The 15,887-nt window shown below is 72.4% G+C and overlaps 3 protein-coding genes across 3 annotated transcripts; 2 read left to right on the top strand and 1 right to left on the bottom strand.

Annotated features, from left to right (window-relative positions):
• The first annotated feature begins 317 nt into the window (after window positions 1-317).
• On the top strand, window positions 318-5,172 carry Isyna1 (inositol-3-phosphate synthase 1). Its single transcript, XM_042671243.1, has 10 exons — window positions 318-465; window positions 550-711; window positions 1,848-1,980; window positions 2,071-2,264; window positions 2,338-2,487; window positions 2,573-2,788; window positions 2,880-3,044; window positions 4,269-4,382; window positions 4,683-4,900; window positions 4,983-5,172. The coding sequence occupies exons 1-10, from the start codon at window positions 346-348 to the stop codon at window positions 5,170-5,172; spliced, it is 1,662 nt and encodes a 553-aa protein (XP_042527177.1). The 5' UTR covers window positions 318-345.
• Window positions 5,173-8,177: 3,005 nt separating this feature from the next.
• Window positions 8,178-13,044, top strand: Lrrc25 (leucine rich repeat containing 25). Its single transcript, XM_042671259.1, has 3 exons — window positions 8,178-8,391; window positions 9,449-10,205; window positions 12,582-13,044. Exons 2-3 carry the CDS (start codon window positions 9,457-9,459, stop codon window positions 12,712-12,714), a joined length of 882 nt encoding a protein of 293 aa, XP_042527193.1. The 5' UTR covers window positions 8,178-8,391; window positions 9,449-9,456; the 3' UTR covers window positions 12,715-13,044.
• On the bottom strand, window positions 12,956-15,859 carry Gdf15 (growth differentiation factor 15). The gene is made up of 3 exons (XM_042671242.1): window positions 15,681-15,859; window positions 14,838-15,475; window positions 12,956-13,829 (listed from the first exon to the last, which is right to left on the bottom strand). Exons 1-3 carry the CDS (start codon window positions 15,857-15,859, stop codon window positions 13,207-13,209), a joined length of 1,440 nt encoding a protein of 479 aa, XP_042527176.1. The 3' UTR covers window positions 12,956-13,206.
• Window positions 15,860-15,887: the final 28 nt, after the last annotated feature.

Genomic DNA, 15,887 nt, shown 5'->3' with positions numbered 1-15,887 from the left:
CCCGCCCCCGCGGGAGCCCCGCCCACTGGGCGGGGCCGGGGCGCGGTCGAGGCCTTTTTCTCCCCGGCCGCGAGCCTGGGGTCTCAGCCGACTCCGCTCAGGTGAGTGGGCCGGGGTGGGGGAGCCGGGGGCCAGGGGCCTTCGGGACGGCGGGGCTCCGGGTTTGGGGGGCCAGGGGCCGTGGGCTCCGGGGTTGGGGGGCTGCGGGCCCGGAGTGTGGGCGGCCGGGAGGCTCCGGGCCGGGGTCCAGGGGGCTGCGGGACGGCGGGGCTCCGGGGACGGAAGGCTCCGGGGTTGGAGCCGAGGCGCTGGCGCTGAGCCCCTAACCGGGCCGCAGCCGCCGCGATGGAGGCCGCCGCCGAGTTCGTGGTGGAGAGCCCGGACGTGGTCTACAGCCCCGAGGCCATCGAGGCGCGGTACGAGTACCGGACGACGCGCGTCAGCCGCGAGGGCGGCGGCCTGAAGGTGGCGAGGGGCCGGGCGTGGGCGGGGGCCGTCCGCCCCGGCGCCGAGCGGCCGCGGGCCCGCTGACCCCGCTGACCCCCACAGGTGCGGCCCACCTCCGTGCGCTACACCTTCCGGACCGCCCGGCAGGTGCCCCGGCTCGGGGTCATGCTGGTCGGCTGGGGCGGGAACAACGGCTCCACGCTGACCGCGGCCGTGCTTGCCAACCGCCTGCGCCTGTCCTGGCCCACGCGCACCGGCCGCAAGGTGGGGGGCGCCGCGGCCGGGAAACGGCCGGGCAGAGAGCGCTGGGGGCGGGGGTCGAGCCTGGGGGCGTGGCCGGGCAGAGAGCGCTGGGGGCGGGGTCGAGCCTGGGGGCGTGGCCGGGCAGAGAGCGCTGGGGGCGGGGTCGAGCCTGGGGGCGTGGCCGGGCAGAGAGCGCTGGGGGCGCCTCGGCCGGGGAACGGCCCGGCAGAGAGCGCTGGGGGCGGGGCGGGCCTGGGGGCGGGGCCGGGCAGAGAGCGCTGGGGGCGGGGTCGAGCCTGGGGGCGTGGCCGGGCAGAGAGCGCTGGGGGCTGGGGGCGCCTCGGCCGGGGAACGGCCGGGCAGAGAGCGCTGGGGGCGGAGCGGGCCTGGGGGCGTGGCCGGGCAGAGAGCGCTGGGGGCGGGGCCTGGCAGAGATCGCTGGGGGCGGGGTCGAGCCTGGGGGCGTGGCCGGGCAGAGAGCGCTGGGGGCGGGGCCGGGCAGAGAGCGCTGGGGGCGGGGTCGAGCCTGGGGGCGTGGCCGGGCAGAGAGCGCTGGGGGCGGGGCGGGCCTGGGGGCGGGGCCGGGCAGAGAGCGCTGGGGGCGGGGCGGGCCTGGGGGCGGGGCCGGGCAGAGAGCGCTGGGGGCGGGGTCGAGCTGGGGGCGCGGCTGGGCAGATTGCGCTGGGGGCGGGGTCGAGCCTGGGCAGATTGCGCTGGGGGCGGGGTCGAGCCTGGGGGCGTGGCTGGGCAGATTGCGCTGGGGGCGGGGGCGGGGCCTGGTGGGGGGCCCTCGGCGGGTGGAGCCTGGCCAAGGATTCCCAGGGCAGGGCCTTGGAGGCGCTTACAAATGTAGGCGTGTCTGTGGGTGGAGCGTCTGGGCGTGGCCTACAGTTGGGTGGGCGTGGTTTAGTCAGGCTTCAGGGCGGGGTACACTGGAGTCCAAGAGGCGAACTCCGACGGGTGGGCGTGGTCTAGTGGGGGCTCCATTTGGTGTGGGCGGGCCTAGGGCGGGGCGCGCTTCGCTGAGCGGTGGGGACCAAGGCTTTGGCCTGGGCTGAGCGCCTGGAACTGCAAACCCCAGGCTAGGTGGCGATGGCGGGGGCTCAGGCCGGGATGGTCCATAGCTCTGCTCTTATCCCTGTGTCTGCCGCCCCCAGGAAGCCAACTACTACGGCTCGCTGACCCAGTCCGGCACCCTGAGCCTGGGCCTGGATGCTGACGGCCGGGAAGTGTTCGTGCCCTTGCGTGCAATGTTGCCCATGGTGGCGCCGAACGACCTGGTGTTCGATGGTGGGCAGGGCGGGGGGCGGGGGCCGGGGTCCCCAGGTCTCCTGGTCCGGGGCTGAGTCGAGCGCAAGGGTCCCCGCCCTTCCCCCCCAGGCTGGGACATCTCGTCGCTGAACCTGGCGGAGGCTATGCGGCGCGCGCAGGTGTTGGACTGCCGCCTGCAGGAGCAGCTGTGGCCGCACATGGAGCGCCTGCGCCCCCGGCCCTCGGTCTACATCCCCGAGTTCATCGCCGCCAACCAGAGCGCGCGCGCCGACAACCTGATCGCGGGCTCGCGCGCCGAGCAGGTGCCGTCCCTGTCCCCGGCCCGCAGCCCCGGCCCGCTGCCCGGGCCTGTGCGACCCCGCCCTCCCTCCCCAGCTGGAGCAGATCCGCCAGGACATCCGGGACTTCCGGGCCGGCGCGGGGCTGGACAAGGTCATCGTGCTGTGGACGGCCAACACGGAGCGCTTCTGCGACGTGGTTCCAGGACTCAATGACACGGCCGAGAACCTTCTGCGCACCATCCAGGTGGGCGCGCGCGCGGGGCCGGGCGGGGCGGCCTGCCCGGGCTTGGCGCTGACCGCCGCTCTCCCCCGCTCTCCCCGGGCCGCAGCTGGGCGGGGAGGTGTCGCCGTCCACGCTCTTCGCCGTGGCCAGCATCCTGGAGGGCTGCGCTTTCCTCAACGGGTCCCCGCAGAACACGCTGGTGCCCGGCGCGCTGGAGCTGGCCGCGCGGCATCGCGTGTTCGTGGGCGGCGATGACTTCAAGTCCGGCCAGACCAAGGTCAAGTCGGTGCTCGTGGACTTCCTCATCGGCTCCGGCCTCAAGGTGCGGGGCCGGGGGTGGGCGGCGCAGTGCGGGAAGGGGGCCACGGGGTTCCGCGGGCCTAGCGGCCCCCCCGGGGCTGTAATCACCGCAGACCATGTCCATCGTGAGCTACAACCACCTGGGCAACAACGATGGGCAGAACCTGTCGGCGCCGCAGCAGTTCCGCTCCAAGGAGGTGTCCAAGAGCAACGTGGTGGACGACATGGTGCACAGCAACCCCGTGCTCTACGCGCCCAGCGAGCAGCCGGACCACTGCGTGCGTGGGGCGCGGGCGGGGTGCGGGGGGCCAGGGCCGCCCCGGGCGAGCGGCAAGCAAGGGGGGGGGGAGCAAGCACGCTGCGGGGGGGGGGAGCAAGCACGGGGGGAGCAAGCACGGGGGGAGCAAGCACGGGGGGGGGGGAGCAAGCACGGGGGGGCAAGCACGAGGGGGGGAGCAAGCACGAGGGGGGAGCAAGCACGGGGGGGGAGCAAGCACGGGGGGGGGAGCAAGCACGGGGGGGGCAAGCACGAGGGGGGAGCAAGCACGGGGGGGGGAGCAAGCACGGGGGGGGAGCAAGCACGGGGGGGGCAAGCACGGGGGGGGAGCAAGCACGGGGGGGGCAAGCACGAGGGGGGAGCAAGCACGGGGGGGGGAGCAAGCACGGGGGGGGGAGCAAGCACGGGGGGGGAGCAAGCACGAGGGGGAGCAAGCACGGGGGGGGGAGCAAGCACGGGGGGGGAGCAAGCACGGGGGGGGGAGCAAGCACGGGGGGGAGCAAGCACGGGGGGGAGCAAGCACGGGGGGAGCAAGCACGGGGGGGGAGCAAGCACGGGGGGGGAGCAAGCACGGGGGGAGCAAGCACGGGGGGGGAGCAAGCACGGGGGGGAGCAAGCACGGGGGGGGGAGCAAGCACGAGGGGAGCAAGCACGGGGGGGGGAGCAAGCACGGGGGGGAGCAAGCACGGGGGGAGCAAGCACGGGGGGAGCGGCAAGCACGGGGGGGGGGAGCAAGCACGGGGGGGGGAGCAAGCACGGGGGGGGAGCAAGCACGGGGGGAGCAAGCACGGGGGGAGCAAGCACGGGGGGAGCAAGCACGGGGGGGGAGCAAGCACGGGGGGGGGAGCAAGCACGGGGGGAGCAAGCACGGGGGGAGCAAGCACGGGGGGAGCAAGCACGGGGGGGGAGCAAGCACGAGGGGGGAGCAAGCACGGGGGGAGCAAGCACGGGGGGAGCAAGCACGGGGGGAGCGGCAAGCACGGGGGGAGCGGCAAGCACGGGGGGGGAGCAAGCACGGGGGGAGCAAGCACGGGGGGGGGAGCAAGCACGGGGGGAGCAAGCACGGGGGGAGCAAGCACGGGGGGAGCGGCAAGCACGGGGGGGGGAGCAAGCACGGGGGGGGGAGCAAGCACGGGGGGGGGGGACGGCAAGCACGGGGTATCCTTGAGTGGGGGCCGACCGGGCCAGGGCGTCCGGGAAGACGTGGCGCCCGTGCCGTCCCCAGGTGGTCATCAAGTACGTGCCGTACGTGGGCGACAGCAAGCGCGCTCTGGACGAGTACACATCTGAGCTGATGCTGGGCGGCACCAACACGCTGGTGCTGCACAACACGTGCGAGGTGCGGGCCGGGAGGGGGGGCAGGGAGGGCCGGGGAGGGGCGGGACCTGAGCGGGGGCCGGGCCGGGGAGGGGCGGGACCTGAGCGGGGGCGGGGCCGGGGAGGGGCGGGACCTGAGCGGGGGCGGGGGCCGGGGAGGGGCGGGGCCGGGGGCGGGACCTGAGCGGGGGCGGGGCCGGGGAGGGGCGGGACCTGAGCGGGGGCGGGGAGGGGCGGGACCTGAGCGGGGGCGGGCCCGGGAGGGGAGGGGCCTCGGCGGCGGCCCCGCCCCTGAGCCGCCCCCCCCCCCGCCCGCCCCCAGGACTCGCTGCTGGCCGCGCCCATCATGCTGGACCTGGCGCTGCTCACGGAGCTGTGCCAGCGCGTGAGCTTCTGCACCGACGCCGACCCCGAGCCGCAGGGCTTCCACCCGGTGCTGTCGCTGCTCAGCTTCCTCTTCAAGGCGCCGCTCGTGCCGCCCGGCAGCCCGGTGGTGAACGCGCTCTTCCGCCAGCGCAGCTGCATCGAGAATATCCTCCGGTGCGCACGGGGAGGGGAGAGGAGGAGCGGGGCGGGGCGGGGCCGAGCCGGGCCGGGCCGCTGACGCCGCCCCTCCGCCCAGGGCCTGCGTGGGGCTCCCGCCGCAGAACCACATGCTGCTGGAGCACAAGATGGAGCGGGCCCAGGCCGGCGAGGTGCCGGCGGCCACCAGCCCGCTGTCCTGCAAGAAGGAGACGGCGGCCGCCGACTGCAGCACCGGCGACGCCCACGGGCAGGCGCCGCCGCGGGCCCCGCAGGTGCCCTCCGCGTGACAACGTGACAGCGCGGTCACGCCCCCCACCCGGCGTCCGAGGGCGCCCGCCCCCCCACCCTCCCTCCGAGGGCGCCCGCCCCCCCACCCTCCCTCCGAGGGCGCCCGCCCCCCCACCCTCCCTCCGAGGGCGCCCGCCCCCCCACCCTCCCTCCGAGGGCGCCCGCCCCCCCCACCCTCCGAGGGCGCCCGCCCCCCCAGCTCCCCTCCGAGGGCGCCCGCCCCCCCACCCTCCCTCCGAGGGCGCCCGCCCCCCTACTCTCCCTCCGAGGGCGCCCGCCCTCCCACCCCCCTTCGAGGTCTCCCCCCGCCGCGCACACCCCCGATCCCCTCCGAGGTCACCCGTCCCCCCTCGCCAGTTCCCCCCAACAATAAACCCCTTGAAAGCTGCGCCTGCCTCCTCCGGAGCCCGCACGCGTGGCGGGCGCGGCTGCCCCGCTCCCCGACCAGCGCGAGGCGCGGGACAGAGGGCCCTGACCAGAACCCGGATTACTGACCCGCCCGGGTCCCGGCCACCACCCTCCCTCGGGAGGACCGGGACACGCATCGGGGCCGCGGGGAGAGCCGGAGGACGGGCGCAGCCCATTGGCCAGCTCGGAATCAAGGGCGGCGGTGAGGCCCCGCCCCCCTGTTCCGATTGGCTGGGCTCAGACTGTCTGCCCCTGATTGGCTAATGGCGACAAAGACGTTTCAGCTCGTGGTCTAGTAAACAAATTGATCTAGGCTGAGACTGATGGGGGCGGGAGGAGGGGACCGGCGGGGCGAGGTGGGGGTGACGGCAGGGCTGCGGGACCGCGGCCCCCGCCGGGCAGCTTGAGGGCCTCCGCAGGACGTCGCACTAGGGCTCAGATCACTGCTGCCTTAGACCTCCGTTTCCCAGGCCTTCCTGGGAAGTGGAGGCTGTGGGGCCGAGGCCGGGCCTCGGACAGCCATAGGGCCCGGGAAGGACGAGTGTGGGGCAGGGCGGCCGGGGCCCCGGTGTCCTGAGGGCTGGAAGAGGCGGCGGACCGGCCCCCAGGCTGGGCCCAGACCCCAGCCGCACTCCCAAGCCAGCTGCAGAGCTGGGGTGACCGGCCTAGAATGGCGATGCTGGGTGGGTCCCGGCTGGGGCCTCAAGCCCAGTGCTCAAGGTGCAGGTGCAACTGCCCCTCCGGACCTGCCACCTCCAGGGCCTGTCCACCCCTTCCCCCAGGACCTGACACCCCCCCCTTCTCCCAGACCTAGCTGATCCAGAACCTTAATCACCTGCTTCTCAGCCTCCTGAATACTAGGATTACAGACGTAGGCCACAGGCATCCTACAAAATCTTGCTATTGCTGGGCGCCAGTGGCTCCCACCTGTAATCCTAGCTATTCAGGAGGCTGAGATCTGAGGATCACGGTTCAAAGCCAGTCGGGGCAGGAAAGTCTGTGAGACTCTTATCTCCAATAAACCACTAGAAAACCAAAAGTGGCGCGGTGGCTCAAGGGGTAGAGCACTCGCTTTGAGCTGAAGAGCTGAGGCCCAGAGTTCAAGCCCCGGGACGGACAAAAAATTGCCAGTAACCAGCAGAGCAGCCGTTTGATGCTGTGTCCCTCATACCCGGGTCGGGTCTCTTGAGCAGAGCTCACTGCTCTGCTCACGTACCCCACGTTCTCGGTGGAGTCTTGATTTCACCCTTGTTCCCAAGTTGGCCTCCAGATATACATTTATAGATTAACAAATTATTTCATGGTAAATACCATAAACATTACAGGAAAGAAAATCTCCTTCCACCAGCTTAAAAAAAGCCCACTATGTAACATTACAGGCACATCTTAATTTTCTCCTTTTTCTCTTATTTTCTTTTTCTTTTTTGCCAGACCTGGGTCTTGAACTCAGGGCTAGGGCACTGTCCCTGAGCTTCTTTTGCTCAATGTTAGCACTCTATTGCTTGAGCTCCCTGCTGGCTTTTTCTCTGTGTGTGTGGTACTGAGGAATCGAACCCAGGACTTCATGCATGCCACATTCCCAGCCCTGCTTTCCTTATTCTAAGGTGGGCTTCCATGTTGGACTTTTATCCATGCTGGTACTGGGATTTGAGGTCGGCCTGGAAACTAACTTAGCTGTTTTTTACTCAAGGCTGGCACTCTACCACTTGAACCACAGAGCCGCTTTTGGATTTTTGGAGTTAATCAGAGATAAGCACTTCATGAACTTTCTTGCACGGGCTGGCTTTGAACCGAGATCCTCAGAGCTCGGCCAGCTGACAAGCTGGGCTTACAGGCGTGAGCCCCCGGCCGGGCCTTCTGGCCTTTGAGACAAGATCTCATTGCGCAGCCCAGGCGCCTTTGAACTTGAGACCCTCCTACCTCGGTCCCCCGTGCTGGGACCACAGACACTCCCCAACTATTTGTAAAACAACAGAATTCTACCCACTTTTTAAATAATAAAAGGCAAGCAGCTGTCAATGTTCCAGAAAGCAACCAGTGGTCCTGAGCCGCCAAGCCTTCCTCCCGCACCTGTGGACAGGGGCGGGGCGTAGGCTGGGGGCGGGGCGAGCCTGTGACATCATCACATGACACACCTTGCTGAGTCTCAGCCACTAGGGCCCCGTGCACTTGACCTGTGAGTGACTTGGGACGGCTTCCCCAGCGGGGCCGCGACCCTGCCTCTTGCCCCTCCCACTCAGGAAGCCACACTCGCTCCTCAGGGCCCGGCCCCTCGTGGTAGGCCACGCCCACAGCACCCTGGCTCAAGGACACGCCTTTTCCTCAGTGCACGCTCCCCGGTGGCCCCACCCATCACTCGACCACACTCTGTGGCCACGCCCTCGATTACCTTGCCCCAGTCCTGGACTTCACCGCTCTGGGAAATCCCGCCCATCCCCCTTGGCCACGCCCCGCCCGCCTGCGATGACCCCGCCCGTCCTCGTTGGCCACGCCCCTCCCGATCTGCGGGGGCCCTCTGGCCACGCCTCCGCCCCGCCGTGGCCACGCCCACCCCGGGCGCGCCCAGGGCCGTCGCGTTGGTCAGTGAATCGCTCGGTCCCGCTCCGCAGCGCCGGTGTCAGGAAACCGGCGCCGGGGCAGACCCGGACCCAGGCCGCTGGCACCCAGAAGAGGGAAGTGGGGCCGGCGGCCCCGCCCCGCGCCTCCTGCCCCTCTCAGCAGCCCCGCAGCAGTTCCTCTTCGCCCCAGTCGCCTCTGCGCGGAGGCCGAGGCCCGGGACTCCCGTGCTCGGTGCTCGCGGTTCCGTCCAGGTGAGCCACGACCCGGCCCAGCGGGGACCGTGCCGGGGGAGCCCCGGGCGCCGGCCTTGCGCCCTGTCCAGGACCGGGGTCTGGGAGGCGCGGTGCAGGAACGGGCAGTTTCCGGGCAACCGCCGGTCCGCACAGGGCGCGGGGGTGAGGCGGGTGGGCGGGGGCGGGCCAGGCCCGGGCTCTGCCATCCCCGCAGGCCGGGCCAGCGCGGTGCGGTGCGGGGGGGGGGGGGAAAGCCGAGGCGGGGCCGGCCGGGCGCGGGGCGGGGCGGTGCGTGGGGAGGGGGGGCGAGGCGGGCCGGCCGGGCGCGGTGCGGTGCGGGGGGCGAGGTGGGCCGGGCCGGCGCGGTGCGGGGCGGGGGGCGAGGTGGGCCGGCCGGGCGCGGTGCGGTGCGGTGCGGGGGGCGGGGCCGGCCGGGCGCGGGGCGGGACGGGGCGGGGGGCGAGGCCGGCCGGGCGCGGTGCGGGGCGGGGCGGGGGGCGGGGCCGGGCAGGCGCGGGGCGGTGCCGTGCGGGAGGCGGTGCCGTGCGGGAGGCGGTGCCGTGCGGGGGGCGGGGCGGGGCGGGGCGGGGCGGGGGGGCGGGGCCGGGCGGGGCGGGGGGCGGGGCCGGCCGGGCGCGGGGCGGGGCGGGGGGCGGGGCCGGCCGGGCGCGGTGCCGGGCGGGGGGCGGGGGGCGGGGCCCGCCCGGCGCAGTGCGGTGCGGGGGGCGAGGTGGGCCGGCCGGGCGCGGTGCGGTGCGGTGCGGGGGGCGGGGCCGGCCGGGCGCGGGGCGGGACGGGGCAGGGGGCGAGGCCGGCCGGGCGCGGTGCGGGGCGGGGGGCGGGGCCGTGCGGGGGGCGGGGCGGGGCGGGGCGCGGGGCGGGGCGCGGGGCGGGGCCGGGGCCGGCCAGGCGCGGGGCGGGGGGCGGGGCGGGGCCGGCGGTGCGGTGCGGTGCCGGGGGCGGGGCCGGCCGGGCGCGGGGCGGTGCGGGGGGCGGGGCCGGCCGGGCGCGGGGCGGTGCGGTGCCGGGGGCCGGCCGGCCCCGCGCCGTGGCCCCAGCTCGCGTCTCTCCGCAGGGTGGCCGATGGCCGTGCCCGCGGCCTGGGCGCTGCTGCCGCTGCTGCAGGCGCTGGCCGGCCGCGGCCTGGCCTGCATCGTGCTCTCCGGCGAGGTGGACTGGGCCGAGGAGGTCGGCGCCACGTGCCTGAACCTGAGCGGCCTTGGCGTGCGGCTGCCCCGGGACCGGCCCCTGCGGGCGCCGCGCCTGCGGGTCCTGGACCTGTCCCACAACGGGCTGCGCGAGCTCCCGCCCGCCTTCTTCGCCGAGCTGGACGAGCTGCGGAGCCTGGACGCGGCCGGGAACCCGCTGGTGCGCGTGGCCGCCGCGCTGGCCGCCCGCTGCGGCCTCGAGCTGCGCGCGGACTGCGGCTGCGCCCTGGCCGCCTGGCACCGGGCCCGGCGCGACAACTGCTCGGACCCGGGGCCCCTGCAGTGCGTGCTCGCGGCCACCGGCGCCGCCCAGAACCTGTCCGCCTTCCTGGAGGCCCGCTGCGCCCCGGGCCCGGCCCCCGCCACCATCGCCGCGGCCGCGGCCGGCGGCCTGGTCTTCCTCGGGCTACTCGCCGCGGGCTCCGTGCTGGCCTGCAGACTCTGGGGCCCGCGGGGGCCCGCGGGCCGGGGCAAGGGCCAGGGCGCTCAGGACCGGGCCGGGCCGGGCTCACAGCCGCGGTACAGCAGCCGGGACCCCCGCCCCGCGCCCCCCTCCTCCGCGCCCGACTATGAGAACGTGTTCATCGGCCAGGCAGCCTCGGAGCCTCAGTGGACTTCTCACGGGTGAGTGACCCCGCACGCGTCACCATGCCGCCCTGCGGCGCCAGCTGCTCCGGACAGCACATGAGATTGGCTCAAACAAAACCAGGAGGGCAGGGGGGCCGGCCCTGCTTCCTGGGCGCTGTGCATCCTGGGGCGAGGAACTGCAGCTCTCTGATCTCACCTCCCAAGGGTAACACCCCCTCCCCCACAGGGTGCTGGGTAAGGGCTGGAGAAGTTCCTGCCTGTGGGGACAGTTTCCACCTCACGACCTATAAACCCACTTTCTGGACAGGAAGAGGGGGTGAGGGCCACGGCGGTTGTCAGCACCTTGCTCCAGTCCCTCGCGGCCCAGGTTGACTCTACACCTCCCAAACAGCTTTGAGCATACAGCCAGGGCAGCTACTAGAGCCCCAACCCCCGAGGAAGGTGGTGGGGGCTCGGGGAGCCTGGAAGCTGAGCCCTTCTGAGAAATGAGACAGTTAATGCAAAGCAGATGCAAACTCGGCCAAAGCAGAAGTGACTACGCAGCTGCAGGGCCCTGGTGGCTCACGCCTGCCAGCCCAGCTACTCAGCATCGTGTTCAAAGCCAGCCTGGGCGGGAAAGTCTGTGAGCCGCATCTCCAGTGAACCACAAAAAGCCAGAAGTGAGGCTGTGGCTCACACGTAGAGCCCTAGCCTCGAGCACAAAAGCTCAGGCCCAGAGTTCAAGCCCCAGAACTGGAGGCTTGGGCCTCTGCCTCCTGGTCCAGGATCAGTCCCTTGTGTGCCTGGCCTCCCTGTGGTTTCTAGAGGCAGAAATGGAGGCTGAGGGAGGGAGAGGACTTGTCCAAGGTCGCCCAGTGTGGTGCAGTGAGGTCTGTCCACCATATGGGTTCAGGGAAGTTCAAACTAAAGTGTGAATGACTCATAGGTGCCACTCAGCCATGGTGACTTATTTTTTTTAAGAGAGAGAGGGTCTCACACTATGGCTTCAAACTCCTGGCCTCCAGGGGCCCCTCTGCCTCTGCCGGCTGAGTCGCTGGGATTACAGATGTGTGCCGAGACACTGGGCTCCAAATGGCTGTCTGGCTTTATTTATTTTTAATCCCAGGCCCAGAGCACATTAGAGGGGTTTTTTTTTTGTTTTGCTTTGTTTTTTCCCCTGGTTGTGGGGCTTGAACTCAGGGCCTGGGTGCTGTCCTTCAGCTCTTCAGCTCAAGACAAGCACTCTACCACTTGAGCCACAGCGCCACTTCCGGCTTATGTGGTGCTGAGGAATCGAACCCAGGGCCTCATGCATGCAAGGCAAGCGCTCTACCACTGAGCCACCTTCCCAGCCCCCATTATTTCTTATGTATTTCTTTTATTTGCAAGAGAGTATCTGCCTGTAATCATACTGCCTGGCCTGAACTCCAGATCTCTTCTCTGTCTCCTGAAAGCCGGGTCACTGCCTGAGCCCCAGGCCTCTAAGAGGTTTATTTCTGTATCATTGCCCCAAAGTCACAGTTTTGGGGGACCTAGAGAAACCTTTTCCCCATTGAGTGGGTGCCGGCCTCCACCATTGCCAGCTTCCAGTTTTTCAAGAGGAAATTGAAACGACCTTGGTGTAAAACTCAGTCACTATCTCCATTTTAGGGAAGGAAGAGGCCTCATGTGGGGGTGTCGGGAGAGGGAGTGAATTCCTGCCTCCCCCGGGGATCTGGGCTCAGCTGAGAGCGCAGGGCACTGCCCTTCCCGCCATTTCTCCAATTGTAAACCCCAGGGCAACTCAGCTGCCCTGATCTTTCTAAAAGCTCCTGCATTTGTGGCCTGGGGTGTGACTCTCGCCGTGAAGTCCGGCCCAGCAAGCTTAAACCCTGAGTTCACAGCCTAGTACTGAGCCTGGCTCCAGGGCTCATGCCTATAGTCCCAGCTTCTCTGGAGGCTGAGATCTGAGGATTGAGGTTCGAAGCCAGCCTGGGCAGGGAAGTACCCATGAGACTCTTATCTCCAAGAACCACTAAAAAGTCAGAAGTGGCACTGTGACTCAACTCATAGAGCTCCAGTCTTGAGCAGAAAAGCTCAGCGGCAGTGCCCAGGCCCCGAGTTCAAGCCCTAAGAGTGCCAACATGAAAGAACACACAATCCCAGGCTGGGCAGGCGCTCAGTGCAGAGCGCTCTGCTCCGCTCGCATGCATGAGGCCTTCGGTTTGATTCCTCTACACCACATACACAGAAAAAGCCGGAAGTGGCACTGTGGCTAGAGCATTAGCCTTGAGCACAGAGAGGCTCAGGGACAGCGCCCAGGCCCCAAGTTCAAGCCCCAGGACCGGGGGTTGGGGGGCAATCCCTGAGGAAGGTGCGGCCTGGCACTGGGTGGCACAGTGAGCCCCCTTCCCTCTCTGGATCTCTGTCCCGGCTCACCCCTTGTCCTCACAGGGCTTCTGAGGACTGCGACTTCTACGTGAACTACGAAGGCCCCAGCGCCGACGCCCAGGCCGTCTACTGCAACCTGGAGTCCCTGGGCCGGGCCCTGAGGGATGAAGAGGAGTACGTGGCTCCCAGGCACTGAGCTCGTGGCCGCGGCCCTGCTGCCTGCGTGGGCCCCGGGGAGGGCCCGGCTGAGGGAGGCGGGGAACGGGGCGCGGCCCCGCGCGGCTGCGCAGCTGGACGGAGCTGCGGGCCCCGGCAGGGGACGGCACCCGGGAGGCACGGCCCGGTGTCCCACAGACCGAAGGGCGGCGCCTGCGCACAGCCCTGCGCCCCAGCCCCCGCACCCCGTCCCGGGTCAGTGAGGCCGGGCGCGGAGACCATCTGTTTAGCTTCAACTTTATTACAAGAATAGAAATAAATAGACGTCCTGCGTGGACACTAATAAATTAGTAATAAATAGACAAAAATCCGCGTGGCCCTAGGCCCGCATGGGTGCGCGTGGTTTGCACACGCGTGTTCGCATAGACGCATGTGGGCGAGCACGCAGGTGTGCGCACGGGAGATGTGCACACACGGAGAGGCGCGCGTGCGCGGGGCGGGGGGCAGAGGTCGGCGCGCAGGCGCGGGCCGCTCATGCGCAGTGGCAGCTCCTGGGGACGAGGTCGTGGAAGGTCCTGAGCGCCACGCCGCCGTCCTCGGCGCGGAGAGCGAGGACCACCGGCTCGTAGTCGGCGGGGACGCAGCAGGGCGCGGGCACGGCGTCGGGCCGCAGGCGGTGCAGGCGCGCCTTGGCCTGCGCGTGCGCGCCGGCGGGCCGGTACCGCGCGGGACACGCGCCCGCGCACACGCGCAGCTGCAGCTCCGGCGGCGACAGCAGCCAGTCGGCCCAGCCCAGGTCCTCGGGCGCCGCGCGCACCGCGTGCAGCCGGCAGCAGCGCCCCGCGCCCAGCGGGCAGTCGTCGCGCCGGTGCGCGTGCGCGCTGCGGCGGCCCCTGGCGGCGCCCGCCCGCAGGTGCGGCTGCGCGGGGGGCGCGGGGGGCGCGGCGGGACCCGACGGGCGCGGGCGCGGCGCGGCGCCCCGGGGCCCTCGGAGGCCGGGCTCGCGCTGCGGAGGTCTCCTCGCGTCCCTCGCTTCGGGCGCCGTCGGGGAGGAGCGGACCAGCGCCCGGTGCGCACCGTAGGCTGCGGGGAGGCCGCGGGTCAGAGGCGCCGGGGGGATGCGCGGCCGCAGGTGACCGTGGGACCCGAGCCGCACTGCGGGAAGAGCAGAGGGAAGGGCCGGTGGTTGGCCGCGCCGCGCGCGCGCCCCGGGGCCCTCGCCCGACCCCGCCTGCCCCGGGGGCGCCCCCCCGCCCGACCCCGCCTGCCCCGGGGGCGCCCCCCGCCCGACCCCGCCTGCCCCGGGGGCGCCCCCCGCCCGACCCCGCCTGCCCCGGGGGCGCCCCCCACCCGACCCCGCCAGGTCCCGGCCCAGCGCCCAGCGCCGGACCGCGGCCCGGTACCGCGAGTGAACCGCCCACGCCCCGGGCGGGCCCAGAGATGCCCATGCCCGGGGCACTGGGGCCGCCGCCCGAGGGGTCCGGGAGGCTGACCGCGGCCGGCGTGGGTCCCGGGGCTGTTGGTGGGACCATAGACCCACGGGCGGGGCCTAAGCGGGGAGGAGACTCGCACTGCTGGGGGCGGAGCCCTGCGTGAAGGGGCGTGTCCGGGGCGTGGTCAGAGATGACTTGGGTGGTGCCAGTGTCGGCAGCGACAGGGCCAGCGCCGGCGGGGGCGGGCCTGGCGAGGGCAGTCCTTCCTGGGGCGGGGCCAGCGCCGGCGGGGGCGGGCCTGGCGAGGGCAGTCCTTCCTGGGGCGGGGCGGGGCCGTTTGGGGGCGGGCCTGGCGAGGGCAGTCCTTCCTGGGGCGGGGCGGGGCCGTTCGGGGGCGGGGCGATGGCAGGCCGGCCCCGCCCCCTGGGCCCAGCCTCTCCCCATCGCCCGGCACGAGTCTCGGGGTCTGGGCCGGCGATTGCGTCAGATCGGGAACCGGCTCTGGCGGGTTCTTCCCACCGCTCGCTCGCCGCCAGCCCCTCCTCCCACCCGGAACCCCCCCCGCAGCCCCCGCGTCCCCCACCGCGTTCCGGCCGGGCCTCCCTCCCCGGACCCGCTCTGACACCCCGGATTCGCGCGGCCCGGCAGGGTCCCCCGCGGACCCGAGCGGGAGCAGGATGCCCGCGCCCGGATGCGGGCCGGGCACGGGGCTCCCCGCGGCGGCACTCACGTTCCGGGGCGGGCGTCCGGGCGGCCTGCGCGTCCCCGTCCTGGCGGGTCCGCACCGGGTCCTGGTGGCGCCTCCGCAGGTCCCGCGCACGGGCTGCGGGCGGCCGGGCGGCCCCGGGCGGCGGCCACGCGAGCGCCAGGAGCGCGAGCAGCGCGAGCAGCGGCGGGGCGGCGGGGGGTGCGGGGCGCGCGGGCATGGCGGGCGGCGGGGCGCGGGCTCGGGCTCCCGGCTTCGGTACCCGCCGGCCCGCCCCGCCTTTATAGCGGCCGGACTTTGCCCGCCCCGCCCGCCGCCCGGTGCCCGGGGCGGGGAGTCCCGCACTCTGGGGGAGGGCCGGGAGGGGGGCGGGCGGACAAGCTTGGGCAGGTCCCGGAGAGCGGGGTTCGTCTGCGGAGACGGGGCGACGCGGGCGGGGCGGCTGTGTCCGGAGAGCTCCTACTCCTTCGGCAAAGCCTCTTCTCGGGGCGCCCACCGCCCGGCTCGGGCCTCGGCCCGGGAGGCCCAGGCCAGGGGCGGGGACGGGCTCGGGGGCGCTGGCCGTGGCCGTGTCACCTGAAAACCGACGGCGACCTGAGTTCAGTCCACGGGTCACAGCCGGGGCGCCCACGCCGCGCGTGCAGCCTTCGGGGTGCGGAGGCCTGAGGGGTGGAGAGCGGGAGCCTGGGGGGTGGAGGCCTGGGGGGTGAGGCCGGGGGCGCGGGGGCCTGGGGGGTGGAAACCGGGTTTGGGGTTCAGGGCCCAGGGCCGCCGGGCGGAGCGGCAGCACTTGGGGGGCGGGGCGCTGCGGGGCGGCGCGCGCCGAGGCCGCCGCCGGGTGTCCCCAGGTCCGGGAGCCTCCCGCACCCGCGCGGGATCCGGGCGGCGCGCGCCCCCTGGCGGCCGCTCGGCGCCGCTGCGTCCTGCGCCGGCCGGGCCTCGGCGGGACCCAGCGCGAGGGCGGGGACGGGGGGCGCCCCCAATGGCCTGGGCCCCTCGCCATCCCAGGACTGGTCACACCGTCCCCCCAGCGCCGCGGCCTGCATCCAGGCGCCGGGTCTCGACGGCCTCGGG

This window comes from Dipodomys spectabilis, unplaced genomic scaffold, assembly GCF_019054845.1.
Source record: "Dipodomys spectabilis isolate Male_0828 unplaced genomic scaffold, ASM1905484v1 ptg000609l, whole genome shotgun sequence".
Taxonomy (NCBI): domain Eukaryota; kingdom Metazoa; phylum Chordata; class Mammalia; order Rodentia; family Heteromyidae; genus Dipodomys; species Dipodomys spectabilis.
Note: the sequence above shows the minus strand (reverse complement) of the source record. Positions and strands in the feature narration are given on the sequence as shown.

Coding starts and splice junctions, on each gene's coding strand:
- Isyna1 (XM_042671243.1), top strand. CDS start 346: ATGGAGGCCGCCGCCGAGTTCGTGGTGGAGAGCCCGGACGTGGTCTAC. Junction 712..1,847: donor CCACGCGCACCGGCCGCAAG/GTGGGGGGCGCC, acceptor TGCCGCCCCCAG/GAAGCCAACTACTACGGCTC. Junction 3,045..4,268: donor GCGAGCAGCCGGACCACTGC/GTGCGTGGGGCG, acceptor TGCCGTCCCCAG/GTGGTCATCAAGTACGTGCC.
- Lrrc25 (XM_042671259.1), top strand. CDS start 9,457: ATGGCCGTGCCCGCGGCCTGGGCGCTGCTGCCGCTGCTGCAGGCGCTG. Junction 10,206..12,581: donor CCTCAGTGGACTTCTCACGG/GTGAGTGACCCC, acceptor TTGTCCTCACAG/GGCTTCTGAGGACTGCGACT.
- Gdf15 (XM_042671242.1), bottom strand. CDS start 15,859: ATGCAGGCCGCGGCGCTGGGGGGACGGTGTGACCAGTCCTGGGATGGC. Junction 15,476..15,680: donor GCCGCCCGGATCCCGCGCGG/GTGCGGGAGGCT, acceptor TCCACCCCTCAG/GCCTCCGCACCCCGAAGGCT. Junction 13,830..14,837: donor CCGGACGCCCGCCCCGGAAC/GTGAGTGCCGCC, acceptor CTCTTCCCGCAG/TGCGGCTCGGGTCCCACGGT.